Source organism: Orycteropus afer, unplaced genomic scaffold (assembly GCF_000298275.1).
Source record: "Orycteropus afer afer isolate SDZICR_OR568_19922 unplaced genomic scaffold, OryAfe1.0 scaffold00023, whole genome shotgun sequence".
Taxonomy (NCBI): Eukaryota; Metazoa; Chordata; class Mammalia; order Tubulidentata; family Orycteropodidae; genus Orycteropus; species Orycteropus afer.
In genome coordinates this window covers 10,906,953-10,924,856 of record NW_006921610.1, presented here as the reverse complement: position 1 = coordinate 10,924,856, position 17,904 = coordinate 10,906,953, and the positions used below count along the sequence as shown (strand labels likewise).

Here is a 17,904-nt window from a genome sequence, read left to right as displayed (position 1 = left end):
CACCTAATGCCTGAATGCACTGTGCAGGTACAGTTGCTGTATGTGGCCAAAGACAGTCCTTGCTTGCTTGCCCTTCTGCAGGCTACAGTTATTATGTAGATGAATTAAAAATAGACTTTCTTTGTTTTGCTTTAGCTCTGAAAAATGAGGGGTAAAGAGAGTAAGAGGGGAGTTGATTCAAGATTCTGTAGGCAAAGGGTAGAGGGAAGAAGGAGATGTGTCTGATTCCAGTTTTGTAGTGATTTGGGAGAAGAACCACATTTGGCCTTTGTTATGAAGAACAGTGTGCTTGGCTAGTGTTAAGTGTTAGGTAAGTATTAACTATTGTTGCTGACACAGGGAACAACTTCAGAATTGTACTCAAAAGCAATAATTTTTATTGAAACCATTCTGTTAGAGATCAAATTCAGTGCTTTGAAATTTGTGTAATAAAAGATTTCATTTTGAGTACTGGGACAAGCACTCGATTGAGTACTTTACATATATTAACTTATTTAATCTTTCAATACCTTGTGATGACTAGAATGCAAAAGTTGGAAACAAAGAATAATCACTGGTAGTTGAAAAATTTGGCCTTGGTCACAGAAATAATGCTGGAGATTGCATGATAGAATTTTGCAAGACCAATGACTTATGCATTGCAAATACCTTTTTTTTTTTTTGACAACACAAACGGTGGCTATACACATGTACTTCACCAGATGCAGTACACAGGAATCAGATTGACTACATCTGTAGCAAGAGGCGATGGAAAAGCTCAGTATCTTCAGCCCAAAACCAGACCAGGAGCTGAGTGTGGAATAAAACATCAACTGCTCATATGCAAGTTCGACTTGAAGTTGAAGACAATTAAAACAAGTCCACAAGAGCCAAAATGTGAACTTGAGTATGTATCTCCTAAATTTAGAGACCATCTAAAGAATAGATTTGATGTGTTGAACACCAGTGACTGAAAACCAGAAGAATTATGGCATGACATCAAGAACATCATCCATGAAGAAAGCAAGAGGTCATTAAAAAGATGAGAAAAAAAGAAAAGACCAAAATGGATGACAGAAGAGACTCTGAAGCTTGCCCTTGAGTGGAGAGTAGCCAAAGCAAATGGAAGAAATGACAAGGTGAAAGAGCTGAACCAAAGATTTCAAAGAGCAGCTCGAGAAGACAAAGCCTATTACTATAATGAAATGTGCAAAGACTTGGAGTTAGAAAACCAAAAGAGAAGAGTATGCTCGGCATTTCTCAAGCTGAAAGAACTGAGGAAAAAATTTAAGCCTCAAGTTGCAATATTGAAAGATTCTATGGGCAAAATATTGAATGATGGAGGAAGCATCAAATGAAGATGGAAGGAATACAGAGTCACTCTACCAAAAGGAATTGGTTGATCTTCATCCATTTCAGGAGGTGGCATATGATCAAGAACCAATGGTACTGAAGGAAGAAGTCAAAGCTGCACTGAAGCAGTTGCCAAAGAACAAGGCTCCAGGAATTGACGCAATACCCATTGAGATGTTTCAACAAACAGATGCCCCACTGAAGGCACACATTTGGCTATGCCAAGAGATTTGGAAGACAGCTACCTGGCCAGCTGACTGGAAGAGATCCATATTTGTACCCATTTCAAAGAAAGGTGATCCCACAGAATGTGGAAATTATAGAACAGTATCATTAATATCATAGGCAAGTAAAATCTTACTGAAGATAATTCAAAAGTGATTGCAGCAGTATATTGACAGAGAGCTTCCAGAGGTGCAAGCCGGATTCAGAGGAGGACTTGGAACAAGGCATATTAGTGCTGATGTCAGGTGGATCTTGGCTCAAAGCAAAGAATTCCATAAAGATGTGTACTTGTGTTTTATTGACTATACAAAATCATCTGATTGTGTGGATCATAACAAATTGTGTATAACATTAAGAATGGGAATTCCCGACTACTTGATTGTACTCATGAGGAACCTATACATAGACCAGGAAGAGGAGGCTGTCGTTTGAATGGAACAAGGGGACACTGCATGGTTTAGAGTCAAGAAGGGAGTGCACCAGGGTTATGTCCTTTCCCCATACTTACTCAATCTATTATCTGTTATTTGCTGAGCAAATGTGAGAAGCTGGACTATATGAAGAAGAACGTGGCATCAAGATTGGAGGAAGAATCATTAACAACTTGTGATATGCTGATGACACAACTTTGCTTGCTGAAAGGATGACTTAAAGCACTTACTGATGAAGATTGAAGAATACAGTCTGCAGTATGGATTACATCTCTAGAGTAAACAAAAATCCTCACAACTGGACCTGTAAGCAGCATCACAATAAATTCACAAAAGATTGAAGTTATCAGAGACTTCACATTGCCTGGTTCTACCATCAACACCAATGGAAGCAGCAGTCAGGACATCAGACAATGTATAGCACTGAATGAGTCAGCTGCAAAGGACCTCTTTCAAGTGCCGAGGAGCAAAGATGTCTCCTTGAGGACTAGGGTGTGCCTGACACAACCCATGATATTTTCCATTGCTTCATATGCATGTGAGAGCTGGACAATGAATAAGGAAGACCGAAGAAGAATTGATGCTTTAGAGTTGTGGTGCTGGTAAAGAATGCTGAAAGTACCATGGACTGCTAAAAGAACTAACAAATCTGTCCTGGAGGAAGTACAGTTGGAATGCTTTTTGGAAGCGAGAATGGCCAGACTTTGTCTCACCTACTTTGGTCATTTTATCAGAAGGGACCCTTCCCTGGAGAAGTATGTCATGCTTGGTAAGGTGGAGGGTCAAAGAAAGAGGGGAAGGCCCTCAACGAGATGGATTAACATGGTGGCTGTGGCTGTGGGCTCAAGTATAACAGGGATCACGGAGCTGGCACGGGACCGGATAGTGTTTCGTTCTGCTGTGCATAGGGTTGCTATGAGTTGAAGATGACTTGACAGCATCTAACAACAAAACAGCTTCATGATGTACTTCCTATTATTATCAAATCCATTTTATAGATAATGAAATTGAGGCACAGATAAGTGAAGTGACTTGCCTAGACTCACCCTGTTAAATGGCAGAGTGTGGACATTTATATCCAGACATTTTTGTCTATTGAAGTAATTTTAATTAAATGGCTTACTTCAGGAAATAATTGGAATTCATTGAAAAAAAAAAAAAAAAAAAAACTAAAGTAGGATAAAAAGATCTGAGTACATAAGTTATATTTGTATAGTGAGTATGTACAGTGAGCGTGGTGGCTCAGCAGTTAAGTACTTGGCTGCTAACTGAAAGATTGGCAGTTTGAACTCACCAAGTGTCTGTGTGGGAGAAAGACCTGACAGTCTGCTCCCATAAAGACTACAGCCTAGAAAATGCTATAGCACAGTTCTTCTCTGTCATGTGGGGTCACAATGAGTCAAAATTGACTCAGTGGCACCTAATAACAACATATATAGCCTTATAGATAAACATGGCCATTTTACCACACCACAGTTTATTCATTTACAGCATGGTTTGGATTTCCTTTTTCTCAACTTCACATGTATAATGCAAATGCTAAAATAAAAATAAAATTTCTTCTCTACCTAGTCATAAATCTGACAGCAACCAAAAGGTGTTATGGGCAAACTTACATTACTTTTTTGGACTTTTAACCCTAGTTCTGGCTATCCTGAGTTACTAACCACTTCTTAGGAAACATATCCAGAGCCTTTTTTTCACCTCTGTCTCTCTTTGCTTTGCTGTCAGGAGGAGTTAGATGAGAAAACTGTAGGAGAGAGTTGATATAGCCCAAAGGCATTTTGAAGATCTAATTGTATAAAATTATGGTTGTGTTTGTGATAATAATGATCTTACTATTAAAATATTTTAATATTATTATTAAAATATTATTATTATTAAAATAAGTAGCATTACTTTCCCTGTTGTTGCTGTTAGGTGCCGTCAAGTCAATTCTGACTCATAGCGACCCTATCTGCAGTAGAAGGAAACATTGCCCTATCCTGTGCCATCCTTACAATCCTTGCTATGCTGAGCCCATGATTGTAGCCACTGTGTCAATCCATCTCATTAACAGTGTTCCCCTTTTTCTCTGAACTTCCACTTTACCAAGGATGATACTCTTCTCCAGGGACTGGTCCCTTCCGACCACATAACCAAAGTAGGTAAGATGAAGTCTGGCCATTCTCACTTCTAAGAAACATTCCAGCAGCACTTTATCCAGGATGGAGTCGTTCGTTCTTCTGGAAGTCCATGGTATTTTCAGTGTTCTTCACCAGCACCACAATTCAAAGGCATCAATTCTTCTTCTATCTTCCTTCTTCATTGCCCAGCTTTCATATGCATCTGAGGCCATTGAAAATACCATGGCTTGGGTTAGGGGCACCTACCTTGCCTTGAAAGTGACATCTTATCTGTAGTTTGTCATACTGTGGTGGCTTGTGTGTTGTTGTGAGACTGGAGGCTATGCTATCGATATTTTGAATACCATTGGGGTCACCCATGGTAGACAGGTTTCAGTGGATTAAGACAGACTGGGAAGAAGGGTAGAGCCATTGGCTTCTGAAAGAATTGGCCGCTGAAAACCTTATGAAGTAGTGAAACACTGTATGATATATTACTTTCCATAGCTCAGAAATATTCATTCTGATAGACACACACACAATATTATATCTTTATATATTCAGTGTCTATTCTGCTTGGCAACGAGCATCTTTTCAAATTGAAAATTGTAAAATTTCTTTGTATATAGGATAATGAGCTCACTGAAAGGAGACAAATTTAGAATTTGTCAATTTTCACATTCTTTGTGTAAAACCCCACTGCCATCAAGTCATTTCTAACTTGTAGCAACCCCCATTGGGTTTCCAAGACTGTAAATCTTTATGGAAGTAGATTGCCTTATCTTCCTCCTGTGGAGCAGCTGGTGGGTTTGAACCACTGACCTTCTGATTAGCAACCAAATGCCTTACCCACTGTGCCTCCTTAGCTCATTATACTTTGTGTAACTAAAAAAAACTCACCACGATCAAGTTGGATCCAACTCATAGCGACCCCCTCCTGGGGTTTCTGAGGCAGTATCACTACGGAAGTAGATTGCCCAACCTTTCTTCCGAAGAGTGGCTGTTGGGTTTGAACCTCCAGCCTTCTGGTTAGCTTAGCAGTCAGATGCCTTAGACACTACGCCACCAGAGCTCCTGAATAATAAAATTTATAGTGTGTATTTTTGTTGTTGCCATTCAGTTGGCTTTCATTCTTGGTGGGTGACTTGTGTATAATGGAGCAAACATTGCCTGGTCCTGCACCATCTTCATTGATGGTTTGTATGTTTGAGTCTATGTTGTGGCTGTTGTGTCAGTCTGTCATATGCATCACCCATATTTCTAGAATATTTCTTTAAATTCCAGATCTGTATATCTGCCTACTACATGTATCCAGTTGACTATCTCTAAGCACATAATATTAAAGGGTAATGATTTTCTCCCTCAAACCTTGTTCTCAGTAAATGACATCAGTGTTTATCTGGTGGCTGGAAATCTAGGAGGCATCCTGATACCTTTTTTTTTTTTTTTTCCCCATCTCGCTCTGTCATTTCTTAAGGGTCCCTTCCTCAGGGAGGTCTTCCTTTATGTAACCTAATAGTATTAAGTGAGGTTTCTCTTTATAGGTGCTCATGTAAAATTTTTTTTATTGTTAGTTTATATTTTTGTATTCATTAATATGATTGCTTGGTTAATGTGTTTATCCCTACGCTATTGTAAGCCTCGTGAAAGCCTGGGCAGTCAATTCCTGGCACAAACAAGGCACTCAAAAAAGACTTGTTGAATGAATGAATGGAGAAATGCTGTTCGTACTTTTCTGATGTTTGACTGTAGTTAATTTCTTTCTCCTCTAAGGGTTAAGCTCTGAGTCTGCTCGTCCATTAACCTAATTACTTGACACAAATATGCTGATGTTATACTGCATGATATTCAAGCTGCATTTCCTATGTTGTGAATGCAAACAGTTTTGTTTGGTTATTTAATTTATTTATTCTTATCTATTCGCCACTTCTCGGAAGGAAGGTTGGGCAATCTACTTCCATAGTGATACTGCTTGGAAACCCAAGAAGCGGTCTCTATGAGTCGGGTCCAACTTGACGGCACATAACAACAACAACATTCATATATTACATGAATATACTTTTTTGGATTCTATCTTAACCCTTCTTTTTTGTCACATAGTCTGTATACTGAGATCTGTTCTTGGAGTCTCTTATTTTACTTGGATCATTTTATAGCTTATTCTAATGTTCATTTATTGAGCAAAAATGTACTATTCTGGTAAGATGAAATGGATAGCGCCCAACTGCCCAGTAGTTAGTACAGTTGCATCTTTATTACTAAAAGAGTGACTCATGAAGACTTAAGAGATCTTTGAGCCTCTTAAAGATCTTTGGGACGTTCTAGTCTAGTTATGCAGTTGGAATGTATTCTTTCAAGAGATGAATTTTTGTCTGGAGTACTGATATTTTGATAGTAGGATTAGCCATACTTCTTGAATTAATTATAAATAGTACCAAATCATTATCACAAGAATAAAATAAAGAATGAAGAAAACGTAGTTAAGCAACTAGTACTGTTGTTGTTGTTGTTATGTGCCATCGAGTTGGACTCGACTCATAGCAATCTCTCCTTGGGTTTCCAAGGCAATATCATAATACCTAAGGCACTTACTGCTAACCGGATGCCTGGCGGTTCAAACCCACTAGCCACTCCTTGGAAGGAAGGTTGGGCAATCTATTTCCATAATGATGCTGCCTCAGAAGCCCAAGGAGGGGTCACTTTGAGTCAGGACTGACTTGATAGCACATAACAACAACATCAGTATGGAAGTAGATTGCCCAGCCTTCCTTCCGAGGAGAGAAATGAATTGCCAAGAGTTCTTCTTAGTCCATGATATTGTTCTCTGTAGAAATACTGGAAACTGAGGAACAGAATCAGGTATTGGATGAATTTTCAACCTTCCTTTATAATTGTGACACTGAAAAAAAAAAAAAAAAAAAAACCACCAAACTCACTGCCCTGGAGTCAGATTTGACTCATAGTAAACCCTCTTTCAGTTTCTGAGGCGGTATCTCAATGGAAGTAGATTGCCCAGTCTTCCTTTGGAAGAGTGGCTGGTTGGTTTGAACCACCAGCCTTCTAGTAGTAGTCAAATGCCTTAGACACTACGCCACCAGAGCTTCCTCTGTTTCACTTAAATTTGGGACATTACCTATTTTGGGAAAGGTAGCAAAATGATTAAGCTCTTGACTGCTAAAGGTCAGTGGTTCAAACCCACCAGTGGCTCCATGGGAGAAAAGAATGGCAATCCCCTCCTATAAAGATTTCAGCCTAGGTAACCCTATAGGGCAGTTTCACTGTCCTGTAGGATCGCTATGAGTCAGAATTGACTGAAGGCACACAACAACAGCCTATGTTGGGATGACTGGAAAAATGGAACTCTTGTTTTGTATGAGGATGTGATTGCCCTCAGATTGTGAGAAGTGTGTGTAGGTGCTTGGTTCCTAGGCCATCACTGCTTAGATTCATTATTCTTGATATGACTGAGGAAGTAGATTAACAGTAGGCCTGCTGTGTCACCGTGTTCTGCTTCATTATGATCTTTCTGTTGCCCTGTCTTCTTCTTTCACCCGAGAGCAAGCATCATTTATTTTGCACACGTTCATATAAACATCAGCAGTGTTTTTATCTTTTCCCATTATGATTTAGTGAAGCAGTCCAGGAGGTAGGAGATTCTATAGATTCTTAACACAACTGTCAAAAAGTATGGTCTTAGAAACACACTTGGGCAATCTACGTCAGTAGTGATACTGCCTCAGAAGCCCAAGGAGGGGTCACTGAGTCAGGTGGACTTCAGGGTACATAACAACAACAACAACAGAAACACGCTAGCTTTATGTAAATATCTTCAGTTTGCTAGCAACATTTCTTGTTAAATGCAATACTGCCCTCTGGTGTCCAGATGCCAATCTCAACTCATATCTTTCTCACTTGAATAGCTTATTTTACTGCTATAGTTTAGACTCTAGAACCTCTGAGAAAAATAATTAATAATTATTTAAGACTTGGTTTAATTTATTTGCTGGCTTAAGGCCCGTCGATCAGGTAATTTGGGTTATGTTAGAGTAAAGAATTTGTTTACTGCCTCTCATCTTGTGCCCCAGGTTTTTTTTTTTTTTTTTTTTTTTAAATATTATTTTCCTCAGTTTATAAGGAAAGTGTTCTCTGTATCTTCATTTAATTAAAAAATAAATAAATAAATTGGATCACTGCCAATTTTTAAAAGCTAAGCCATTCTTCTTCCTTCATTTTTGTAACTGATGTGTCATTTTTCATTTCATTCTGGATATAAATCTTAATTTCTTTTGCCTGTGTTTTTTTCTTCACAAGCACGCCTTTCATATAATGATAGAGGTAAGATACATTGATGTTTGTTCTATGGTTGTGGAATTTTTTGTGGATAGTAAACATTTTGTTCTTAGATTTTTTTTGTTGCTTTATTGTGCATCCTTTATAGTTTATACATTAATGTTATAGAGGTTTCTCTAGCACTTTTAGTATTAAAAACATGATTTATTTGACATAGTATCAGTTTTTAGTTTTAAAGGATTGTTTAAATTATTTATACTTACTCAAGGTAGAATGGAGAAACAATTATTTTAGTTGATTACTATTAAGAGAAGAAAATGAAAGTGCAGAAGCTTAACACCTAATGACTAGATTTCCTGTGTTAAAAATCTTGTATAGTTAATTTTTATAGTATGCCATTAGCTTAAATGTCAGTATGTGCTCATTTTAAAAAGAGGCTATCTTTTTTCGGTCCAGACCATTATCTTCTATTGTGAAATCCATATTTTCAGGTAGTTTCAGCTTTGGTATCATTAGCAAATGGATTGGCTAGAGAAGTATAACTTTGGATGATCTTTGCTGTTGACGTCTGGAAGGTTAATGGTACATTTAGTTGAGAATTCACCCTTCAAATAGATAACCAGAGTAAGTGAAATGATTACAAGATTGCTCTGAGTTCCCCACCTTCAATCATTTATTCCAGTATTGATTATGGTAATGATACTGAGTGGTTGTGTTGTTGGGGGTTGCTTTCTACAGCTGTCCTCATTTGTTGCTTCTCAACGTGATGTCTTCTGGTGCTATAAATTTCCCATACAAATGGGTAAAGCAGAGATGTTATCAAAGTCATGTTCTAAACTGTAACTTTTCTAGCTTTGCAAAATAGCATGACTATTGCAAGAGAACTGTAGCCTTAGAGAAGATTTTTAAGAATTCCTTAGTCCTTATAGTTGCCCAAAAAAGTAAGTATTTTGTTTAACTTTTTTTTTTTTTTAATGTAACCATGTTTTTTTGTGATAAAGCCATGTTTTTGTGTGTAGCATCAGAATATTGCTCTCAGGTATGAAGTTTAAATTTGTCTCCTGAGGCTTCTGAATATTTTAAGATATAAACTTTTATCCCTAGAATCAAGTACTGAATTTTTGTGTATAAAATAGTATAATGATGCTAATAAACTGAAATATTCTTATTGGATAAGCAAAGCCTAGGTATTTGAGATGTAGTTAAAGCTTTTAATAAAAACAAATATAATGAAATGAAGGTTATGAAATAGAAGAATCCAGTAATTTTTTTATTTAAGAAAGCAAAAAGGTATATTGATTAGTGTACTCTCTTACAAAGTTACTCATTTTTGAACTAAACTCTTTAGATAATTGTAAAATACAATTGAAAATTACATTTTAAAATATCAGTTTTAAAAGTTTTGACACTATACAGGAAAGTCCCTTTTAGACTTTTTTCCTCATTGAAAATAAGCTAGTGTTCTTCTGAATTTACGCTTTCTACTCATAAATAATTTTGACAACTGTATTTTCTGACTACTATGATCTAATGTTGAATATAATTAAGAAGGAGATATAAGATTCCTTCTGAAAATAATAGTAGTATAGAAACTTGCCAAACAGCCTTGAAAATATGGTGACTTGACATTTAATTATACATTTAAAGGCGAACATTTACTCATGATATTTTCTAAACATAAATATTGTAAATTATTGTGTTTTCTAAAGTTAAGGTTAATATTATGCTAAAATTATATCTTGAATTCCAAAGAACCAAACTTACTGCCATTGAGTCCATTCTGACTCAGTGACGCCCTTTGGGTTTCTGAGGCAGCAAATCTTTATGGAAGTAGATTGCCCAGTCCTTCCTTCTGCGGAGTGGCTGGTGTGTTTGAACCTCCAGCCTTGTAGTTAGCAGTCAAACGCCTTAGGCACTATGCCATATTCTTAATTTGAGATGTGAATTAAATCATCTGAATCCTATTTTCTAGATGAAATCATATTCATGTGGTTGGCACCCCTTAGAACAGATCATGGATAATGTGTATAGTATTTGTTACCAGCACTTATCTGAATAGTTTTTGGCATACTTGTTTTGAAAATTCTCTTTTTCCAATTTAGCTCTAAAAGAGGGGAATCATTGACTTTATAATTCTTTATAATTAAAGTCTTTCAAAATAGATTTTTTTTTTTTTTTTTAATTTAGCTTCATTTTTTCTTGTACCTAGAGGACTGAATGGGTTTCTTTGCCCTAGAAGAGTAGTTTTCAACCTTTAGGTGTTTTTTTTCCTTCCTGTTACACATTCGTATATGCAACACACTCTTACCAGTAGAATCTGTCATTATGTGTAGAGATATCAGTTAGTGAGTAGAGGAGGGGGTGTGTAGTATTGATGAAACCTCTCCAGAGCTTCTTGAGTCCCTCCCTACCCACACCCCCATGAGAATCATAACTTTAGAGACCCTACTTTTTAAAACACTTATGTCTGCTCTTCTTGATCCATCACTCCGTTAACCTAAAATGTTGAACCTTTCATGTTTTGAAGGCAGAAAAGAAAAGCAGCTTTTGTAGACATTTTAATAAATATCTGAGGTTGAAATGAGTTGCAGGTAGTTGTATAGTTTATCTTACTGCTTTAAAATAGAAATTTTCAAGTCATAAAGATTGTTTGCTTTAGTTTAGGAAAAGAGAGTGTATATCTATTCTAGTTAATACCTCACAATGTTTCTATTATTGAGGGTCATTCTAATGTAGATGTCAACTTTTTAAACTCTCCCAGTGGCACCTGTGGGCTGAGACATTAGATGAGATAAAAAATGAAGAGGGAGAAGAGGTGGAGATGATGCAGTGATACAGGGTGCCGTGACATTTACAGGTGTCTTAGGTATCACCCATAGCATAATGCGTATCGTTCTTGCCACAGAAATTTTAAGTTCTTCTTTACAATATTCATTATGCAGCCCCTGAGACAGTTTTATTGTTTTTCTTTGGATACTTTCCAGGCTTTCTACAGTATATATTGCTTTAGTTACAGATGTTGAACTGATACGATGCTTTCAATCAGGGTTGCCATGTTGTGTACCTTGTATGGGGAGGATTCCCTTGTGATTTTTAAATGGCTGTACTCCTGTTTATATTTACTTTATTTATGAACTAGAGTAATACAGCTTCTTTTTTGTTTACCTTACTATGTTATCGACTAACAATGGTCATATATTTTCTGCATTATTATTTGTAGTCTTCTTGCCAGTCAGCCCCAGAACACTAATAACTTTTTTTAAAATCTTAGATCAGTTTTGGGAAGTTATTGTAAGCACAGGTATAAAATCATTATTATGTTAAAAAATTAGAATGAACCTAACATTCTGGCTATAGTAACATTAACTTCTATATTTCTTTTATGTATAGTCTATTTGATATACCTCTCTGCAGTGTGTTTGAGAATGTCTGTGGTTGTTTCTGACATTAATGAAGAAAATATTTAAAATTGGAGAAATTAGCAGATTTTGAAGAGAGGTTTACTTTGACACAAAGCCACAATTTGCTGTTTCTGGAACTTTTCATATCTTTATCCTGTAAGGAAGTATAAAATGGGTGAAACCAGTGGAATACTGTGAGTAGTATCCCCAAATTCAGAGAATCTCAGTTGGGAAACATAGTGAGACTGGATAAAAAGATACTCATTTTTTTTTTTTTTTTTCTCCTGCTATACATACATTGCAAGAGTCCTGATTATGATCATGAAAACTCTTCATTCAAGTTGCCTGCCTATGGTCAATATAGATGATTAGTAATACTGAAGAACTTAGTTCTGGCAAGTTTGAAGTTAATGTCATCTGTATGTGTTTACTGTTTCTGTCAATTGATTCTTCAAACACTTACCTTTTTTCTCATTTTCAGAATTGGTATGTATCATGTGCTGCTAATTTATAGTATTATTATTGTTTATCTGTAGGATCCAGGACCACCCCCACCTTCTCCATTGCTAGGTTTAAAGCCACTACAGTTACTGGAAGTGAAAGCAAGGGGAAGATTTGGTTGTGTCTGGAAAGCCCAGTTGCTCAATGAATATGTAGCTGTCAAAATATTTCCAATACAGGTATGTTTATTGCAGTTTTTTAATTTGTATAATTATTTTTCAAAGATACAAGCTGGCTTAGGTCATTGTAATTCAGGAACATTTTGAAAGCCTTTTGTTTCAAGGTGGTTCTGGTGACACTGGGAAAAGCAGTTAACCCTTTTGTGTTTGCCTTCTCATCTGAGAAATAGAATTTTTAGAACAACAATCATCATGTTTGTTTGGAGTAGTGAAATTACAATAAATGAATATGCAGGAGATATTTACCAATAATGTTCTACAGAAATGCTAAGATGAAAATTCCAATAAAAAATATAACTGATCATCTGTGGTTAAATTTTATCATCCCATCAATGTATCAGAAAAAGCAAATAGAGGAGTAAAAAAAGTAGTGTGTTTTGTTTTAGAATAGGTGTTTCAAGGTATACCATCAGATTGATTCTTACTACCTTCAGTGTTTATATAATCATTTTAGTTGTTGTTTGGTGAGTTTTCAGAGGCAGTGAATCAAAACTCCAGATAATTCATTTATTATTGAATTGGTTTTATTTTAAAGGGCCTGGCCTTCCCATAAAACTATGGTCTACTGAACCTTTGACCTCTTATGGTTTGTTTTGTTCTGCTGGTGGGCTAGATCTGGGATGATTCCATCCCCATCTCTTGCTTGTTGACCCCTGCAGCTAATGATATGCATCGTACTGAGATTTTGGTTGGGCCTGGTGATGAAGGAGGGCTTTCTAGAGTGGACAGATCTCATTATCACTCCACCTAGGTAGTGGATCCTTTATATTTCACAGTTATGTAATCAATTTCTCTGTCTTAATATATCTAAGTTGTAGTCATGTCCCCTTTAGAGCTTATTTCTTAGAATGTGTGAAAAAGTTTATTCCTTTTTGTTGTTATTGTTAGCAATGCAGATAATGTAAGCTATGGTTTTCAGAGGAAAACTCTATTCTGTTGTTCCAAGATACATTAATTGAGATCAGGGAAGAAGATGCTACATTGTGTCAGGAAGGTTAAAAATTAGGGAAAGATATTTGGATGATATTAAGAGTAACAACAGTAGTAATAACAGTAGCTAACATGCCACTCTTCAGAAGGAAGGTTGGGCAATCTACTTCCATAGTGATACCACCTCGGAAACCCAAGGAGGAGTCACTATGAGTTGGGTCTGACTTGATGGCACATAACAACAACAACAGCAACAACATGTTACTCTGATGGCGTAGTGCCTGAGGCATTTGACTGCTGACCAGAAGGCTGACGGTTCAAACCCACCAGCCACTCCTCAGAAGGAGGACTGGGCAATCTACTTCCATAGAGATACCACCTCGAAAACCCAAGGAGGGGTCTCTATGAGTTGGAATTGACTCAATGGCAGTGAGTTTTTTTTTTTTTTTTTTTTTAAACATTCTACTGAATGCTTTTCTTGTGTCAAATATAGATGTTTTACATATATTAATGAGAACAAATATATATATATATGTGTGTGTGTATTACATACATATAATACAATATATAATCACAACATATGAGGAGATAATACTATCCTCACTTTTCTAATGAGGGAATTGAATGATCGTGTAATTTGTCAGAGGTTACTGGGAGAGCCAGGATTCAACCTTAGATAGTTGGAATCCAGTGGGCTCCCAACTGTTGTGCTGTGGTGCCTCTGTTTTGTCATACTTTCATTGTTGTTGTTGTTATGTGCTGTCGAGTCAGCGCCAACTCATAGCAGCCCCTCTTTGGGTTCCCAAGGTCGTATCACTACAGAAGTAGATTGCCCAACCTTCCTTCCGAGGAGTGGCTGGTGGGTTTGAACCACCAACCTTCTGATTAGCAGTCAAGTGCCTTAGGCACTACGCTACCAGAGCTCCTAGTGAAAAGCAGCAAATTTTTTATAAGTAGATGTGAATTAGACCAGGATCACTTGCAAACACAATTGAATATATGACGTGTTTTTAATGATTATTAAGGAGCTCTGGTGGTGCAGTGTTTAAGACATTCAGCTGTTAACCAAAAGGTTGCCAGTTGCTCCCCAAGAGAAAGATGAGGCAGTCTGCTTCTGTAAAGATTTATAGCGTTGGAAACCCTTTGAAGTTGCTATGAGGTGGAATTGACTCCAGAGCAGAGGGCTTGGTTTCTTTGGTTTATTACATACACATTTGTGCCCCATTGTTCTCTACTTGATTTTTCCTGGAATTCTAAAAATTTTGTGAGGAATGTTTGTTATTATATTAGTCATCGGACAAAGATTTGTTTTCTATCTAAATGAAGAGATTCTACCTGAATTTTTTTCTTTTTTTAAAAAATTTTATTGTGATTTGGATGAAAGTTTACAGAGCAAATTCACTTTCCATACAGCAGCTCACATATACTTTGTCTCATGACATTGACTGCAATTTCCCACAGTGCAACATCTCCCCCTCACTTCTTCCCCATAGTTACCTCTTCCTTGTGTCCTTTCCCCCCATGCCCTTCTGCCCCCTGAGCTGTCTCCCTGAGCATATTCAGCCCTTCTATTCTCCCATGATTGATCTTTCCAAGGAGTAGATCTACCTAATGTAAATATTCAGTTCATATGCCTGTCTTTTGTTTGGCTGGAAGCCATGGGAATGGGTTCAATTCCAGACCTGAAGGGCAGCTAGGGGCCACAGTCTCAGCAGTTTCATCAGGCTCTATCAGACCAGCACATCTGGTCCCTTTTTTTTTTAAATGATTTTGAGTTTTGTTCTACGTTGTTCTCCCACTTTGTCCAGGATCACCTACATAGATCCCCCTCTGAATGGTTGGCAGTTGTAGCTGGGCACCATCTAGTTCTTCTGGTCTCATAGTCATGTAGACTGAGGATCATATGGTCTACCTTGAATTTCATCTTGTAGGCAATTATTTTGAATAGTTGTTGTTGTTGTTGTTATGTGCCATCGAGTCGGACCCAACTCATAGTGACCCCTCCTTGGGTTTCTGAGGCAGTACTACTACGGAAGTAGATTGCCCAACTTGCCTTCTGAGGAGTGGCTGGAGAACAAGTTATTCATACCATGGTGAAACTGGACTGTAATAGTAACTTGTAATCAGGTTCTGTTGTCATTGCAAGATACAGAAGTGCACAGTATTTCCAGTCAACTCTTGTGTATGCAAACTAGAAATACAGAAAACTCTATTTTGAGATAATAGACAGGGCAGGGATTTTAATAGAACTATTACCTATTTTCAGAGTTTTCTCTTATTAAAATGCAAGACAGAACAAAAGGAATTTTTAATGCTTTATTTTTTAAAAAACATTTGTCTTATTTGTGTTATCTCTTAGACATGGTTTATCTGTATTCTTTGTGTCCTTACTCTTTTTTTAAAAAAACTCTAGGACAAGCAATCGTGGCAAAATGAATATGAAGTCTATAGTTTGCCTGGAATGAAGCATGAAAATATATTACAGTTTATTGGTGCAGAAAAACGAGGCTCTAGTGTCGATGTGGATCTTTGGCTAATAACAGCATTTCATGAAAAGGTAAAACTGCTTTCCATTTTAATTTAGTAAAATCAGAGTTGACTGATCTACCTAATGTTGGCTACAAATCCATCATACTTATTTTTCTGGAGATGGTAGGTGGTGGTGGTGGTGGTGGTTATGTGCTGTTGAGTTGGACCCGACTCGTAACGACCTCTCCTTGGGTTTGTGAGGCGATGTCACTATGGAAGTAGATTGCCCAACCTTCTTTCCAAGGAGTGGCTGGTTGGTTTGAATTAGCAGTCGAGTGCCTTGATTATTATTTAACCTGAAGGTACAAATCACTCATATAAAGTCTGTTTTTAAATATAATTTATTTTAATAAAATAGCAAACCTTCACCTAACTCTCCGCTCTTAATCGCAATCTGTCCTTTTGTCCCTTTTTTCCTGTGCTGCAGTTACCTCTTTTAGTGATACAAACACATATTTTTGTATAACCAAGTCTTAGTTATTTTCCTTTATCATGTAAGATCCATTTTGATTGCATGAACCATTTTTCAGTTTGAATTTTGTGTCGTAAATCTCCTTAATCAACCTAGTTGTGTGTCAAAGCCAAAGTCAGGAAATTTATCTGGTATTAGATCTGTCACTAACTTGTAGATAATTGTCACCAAAACATCCTTGCTATTTTGCCTCAGTTTTTCTGCCTTCAGAGTTCGGATGAAAGTACGGTTAATGACATCGGAAATTGTGTTCTCCTTGGTAATAGGTTTCATCATTGTCAGGTGTAAAATGATCTTTATAATTAGCATATTTTAACTTTTTATACATGTCCTAGAACTTTGGATTTTTAATTAGTGTCCCCCCCCCCTTAATATATATTTTCTAAATAGAATGAACTTAACCAACTATATTTACACAAACTCTTAAATGTTAGTGGTCTTCTTTCCTGGTGAAATGTTTATTATTGGTGAGTTGGTAAAAGGAACCTTTAACATTTCAGAAAGATTGCTTTTTGGATAGTATTGTTTACTGAGTGGAAGATATGTTGCCTTCTGTAACTTTTTAAAAGTAAAAAGGAAATTCTCCATATGGCTTTTGTCAAAAACATAAGTTTTGTTTTTTTGTATGTTAATTTTTTCTCCCCTCTAGGGTTCACTCTCAGACTTCCTTAAGGCTAATGTGGTCTCTTGGAATGAATTGTGTCATATTGCAGAAACCATGGCTAGAGGATTGGCATATTTGCATGAGGATATACCTGGCCTAAAAGATGGCCACAAACCTGCCATATCTCACAGGTAGAGCTAAGTTTATATTTTTTTCCAAAATAACTCAGTATTTGTTTATTATTTAACCTTTAATGTACTAGATAATACTTATTTTTCCTCTAGATATGTAACCATGCTATCAGAGGCAGTTGATTTCCTTTTGTTTTTAAAATGTGCTGTGATATTAACCAGGGAATATTTTGGATAAGGTACATACTAACATCATCAGTAAAGTTTACTTATCAACTTATGCTTTAGTGTATCTCATTTCTGAAAGCATGGCTAATGATGAAAGTGTATTTTCTCTATCTCAAAGAAGAGAAGAATTTGTCTTACTTCAAGATAATTATAAATATATACGGGGGTGTAACTAAGAAGAGGCTCTGTGTATCTTTTTTGCTGATGTTTTGAATGACCATATAATCTTTACCTGAGCTTATATGGAGGGAGGTATCATTTGAACAGTTTGGTTTAATGAATTGCCTTTCCAGTGAAGAAATAGTATTTAGATTCCCAAATTATCATACCCTCCAAAGGGAAAATGTTAATTCTTTTGAGCATGGGATTTAATTTGTCATGTGTATTTAACTTTCTTGAACATGGCAATCAATAATTTAAAGAGTTGTTTGAAAAAACTGATTCATTTGGAGTTCTGGCAAGATGGCGGACTAGGCAGAAGGATTGCACAGACCCTCTTCAACAAAGAAAAGGGAAACCAATTAACACAGACACAGAAGATAATCT

General features: G+C 36.7%; 1 protein-coding gene across 1 annotated transcript in view; it reads left to right on the top strand.

Moving 5' to 3' along the window:
* Nucleotides 1–17,904, top strand: part of ACVR2A (activin A receptor type 2A) — a 168,109-nt gene that overhangs the window by 133,322 nt on the left and 16,883 nt on the right. Inside the window, exons 5-7 of the mRNA XM_007934961.1 lie at nucleotides 12,321–12,464; nucleotides 15,808–15,951; nucleotides 17,045–17,190. Coding sequence (XP_007933152.1) covers nucleotides 12,321–12,464; nucleotides 15,808–15,951; nucleotides 17,045–17,190 — 434 coding nt within the window. The remainder of the gene's footprint in view (nucleotides 1–12,320; nucleotides 12,465–15,807; nucleotides 15,952–17,044; nucleotides 17,191–17,904) is intronic.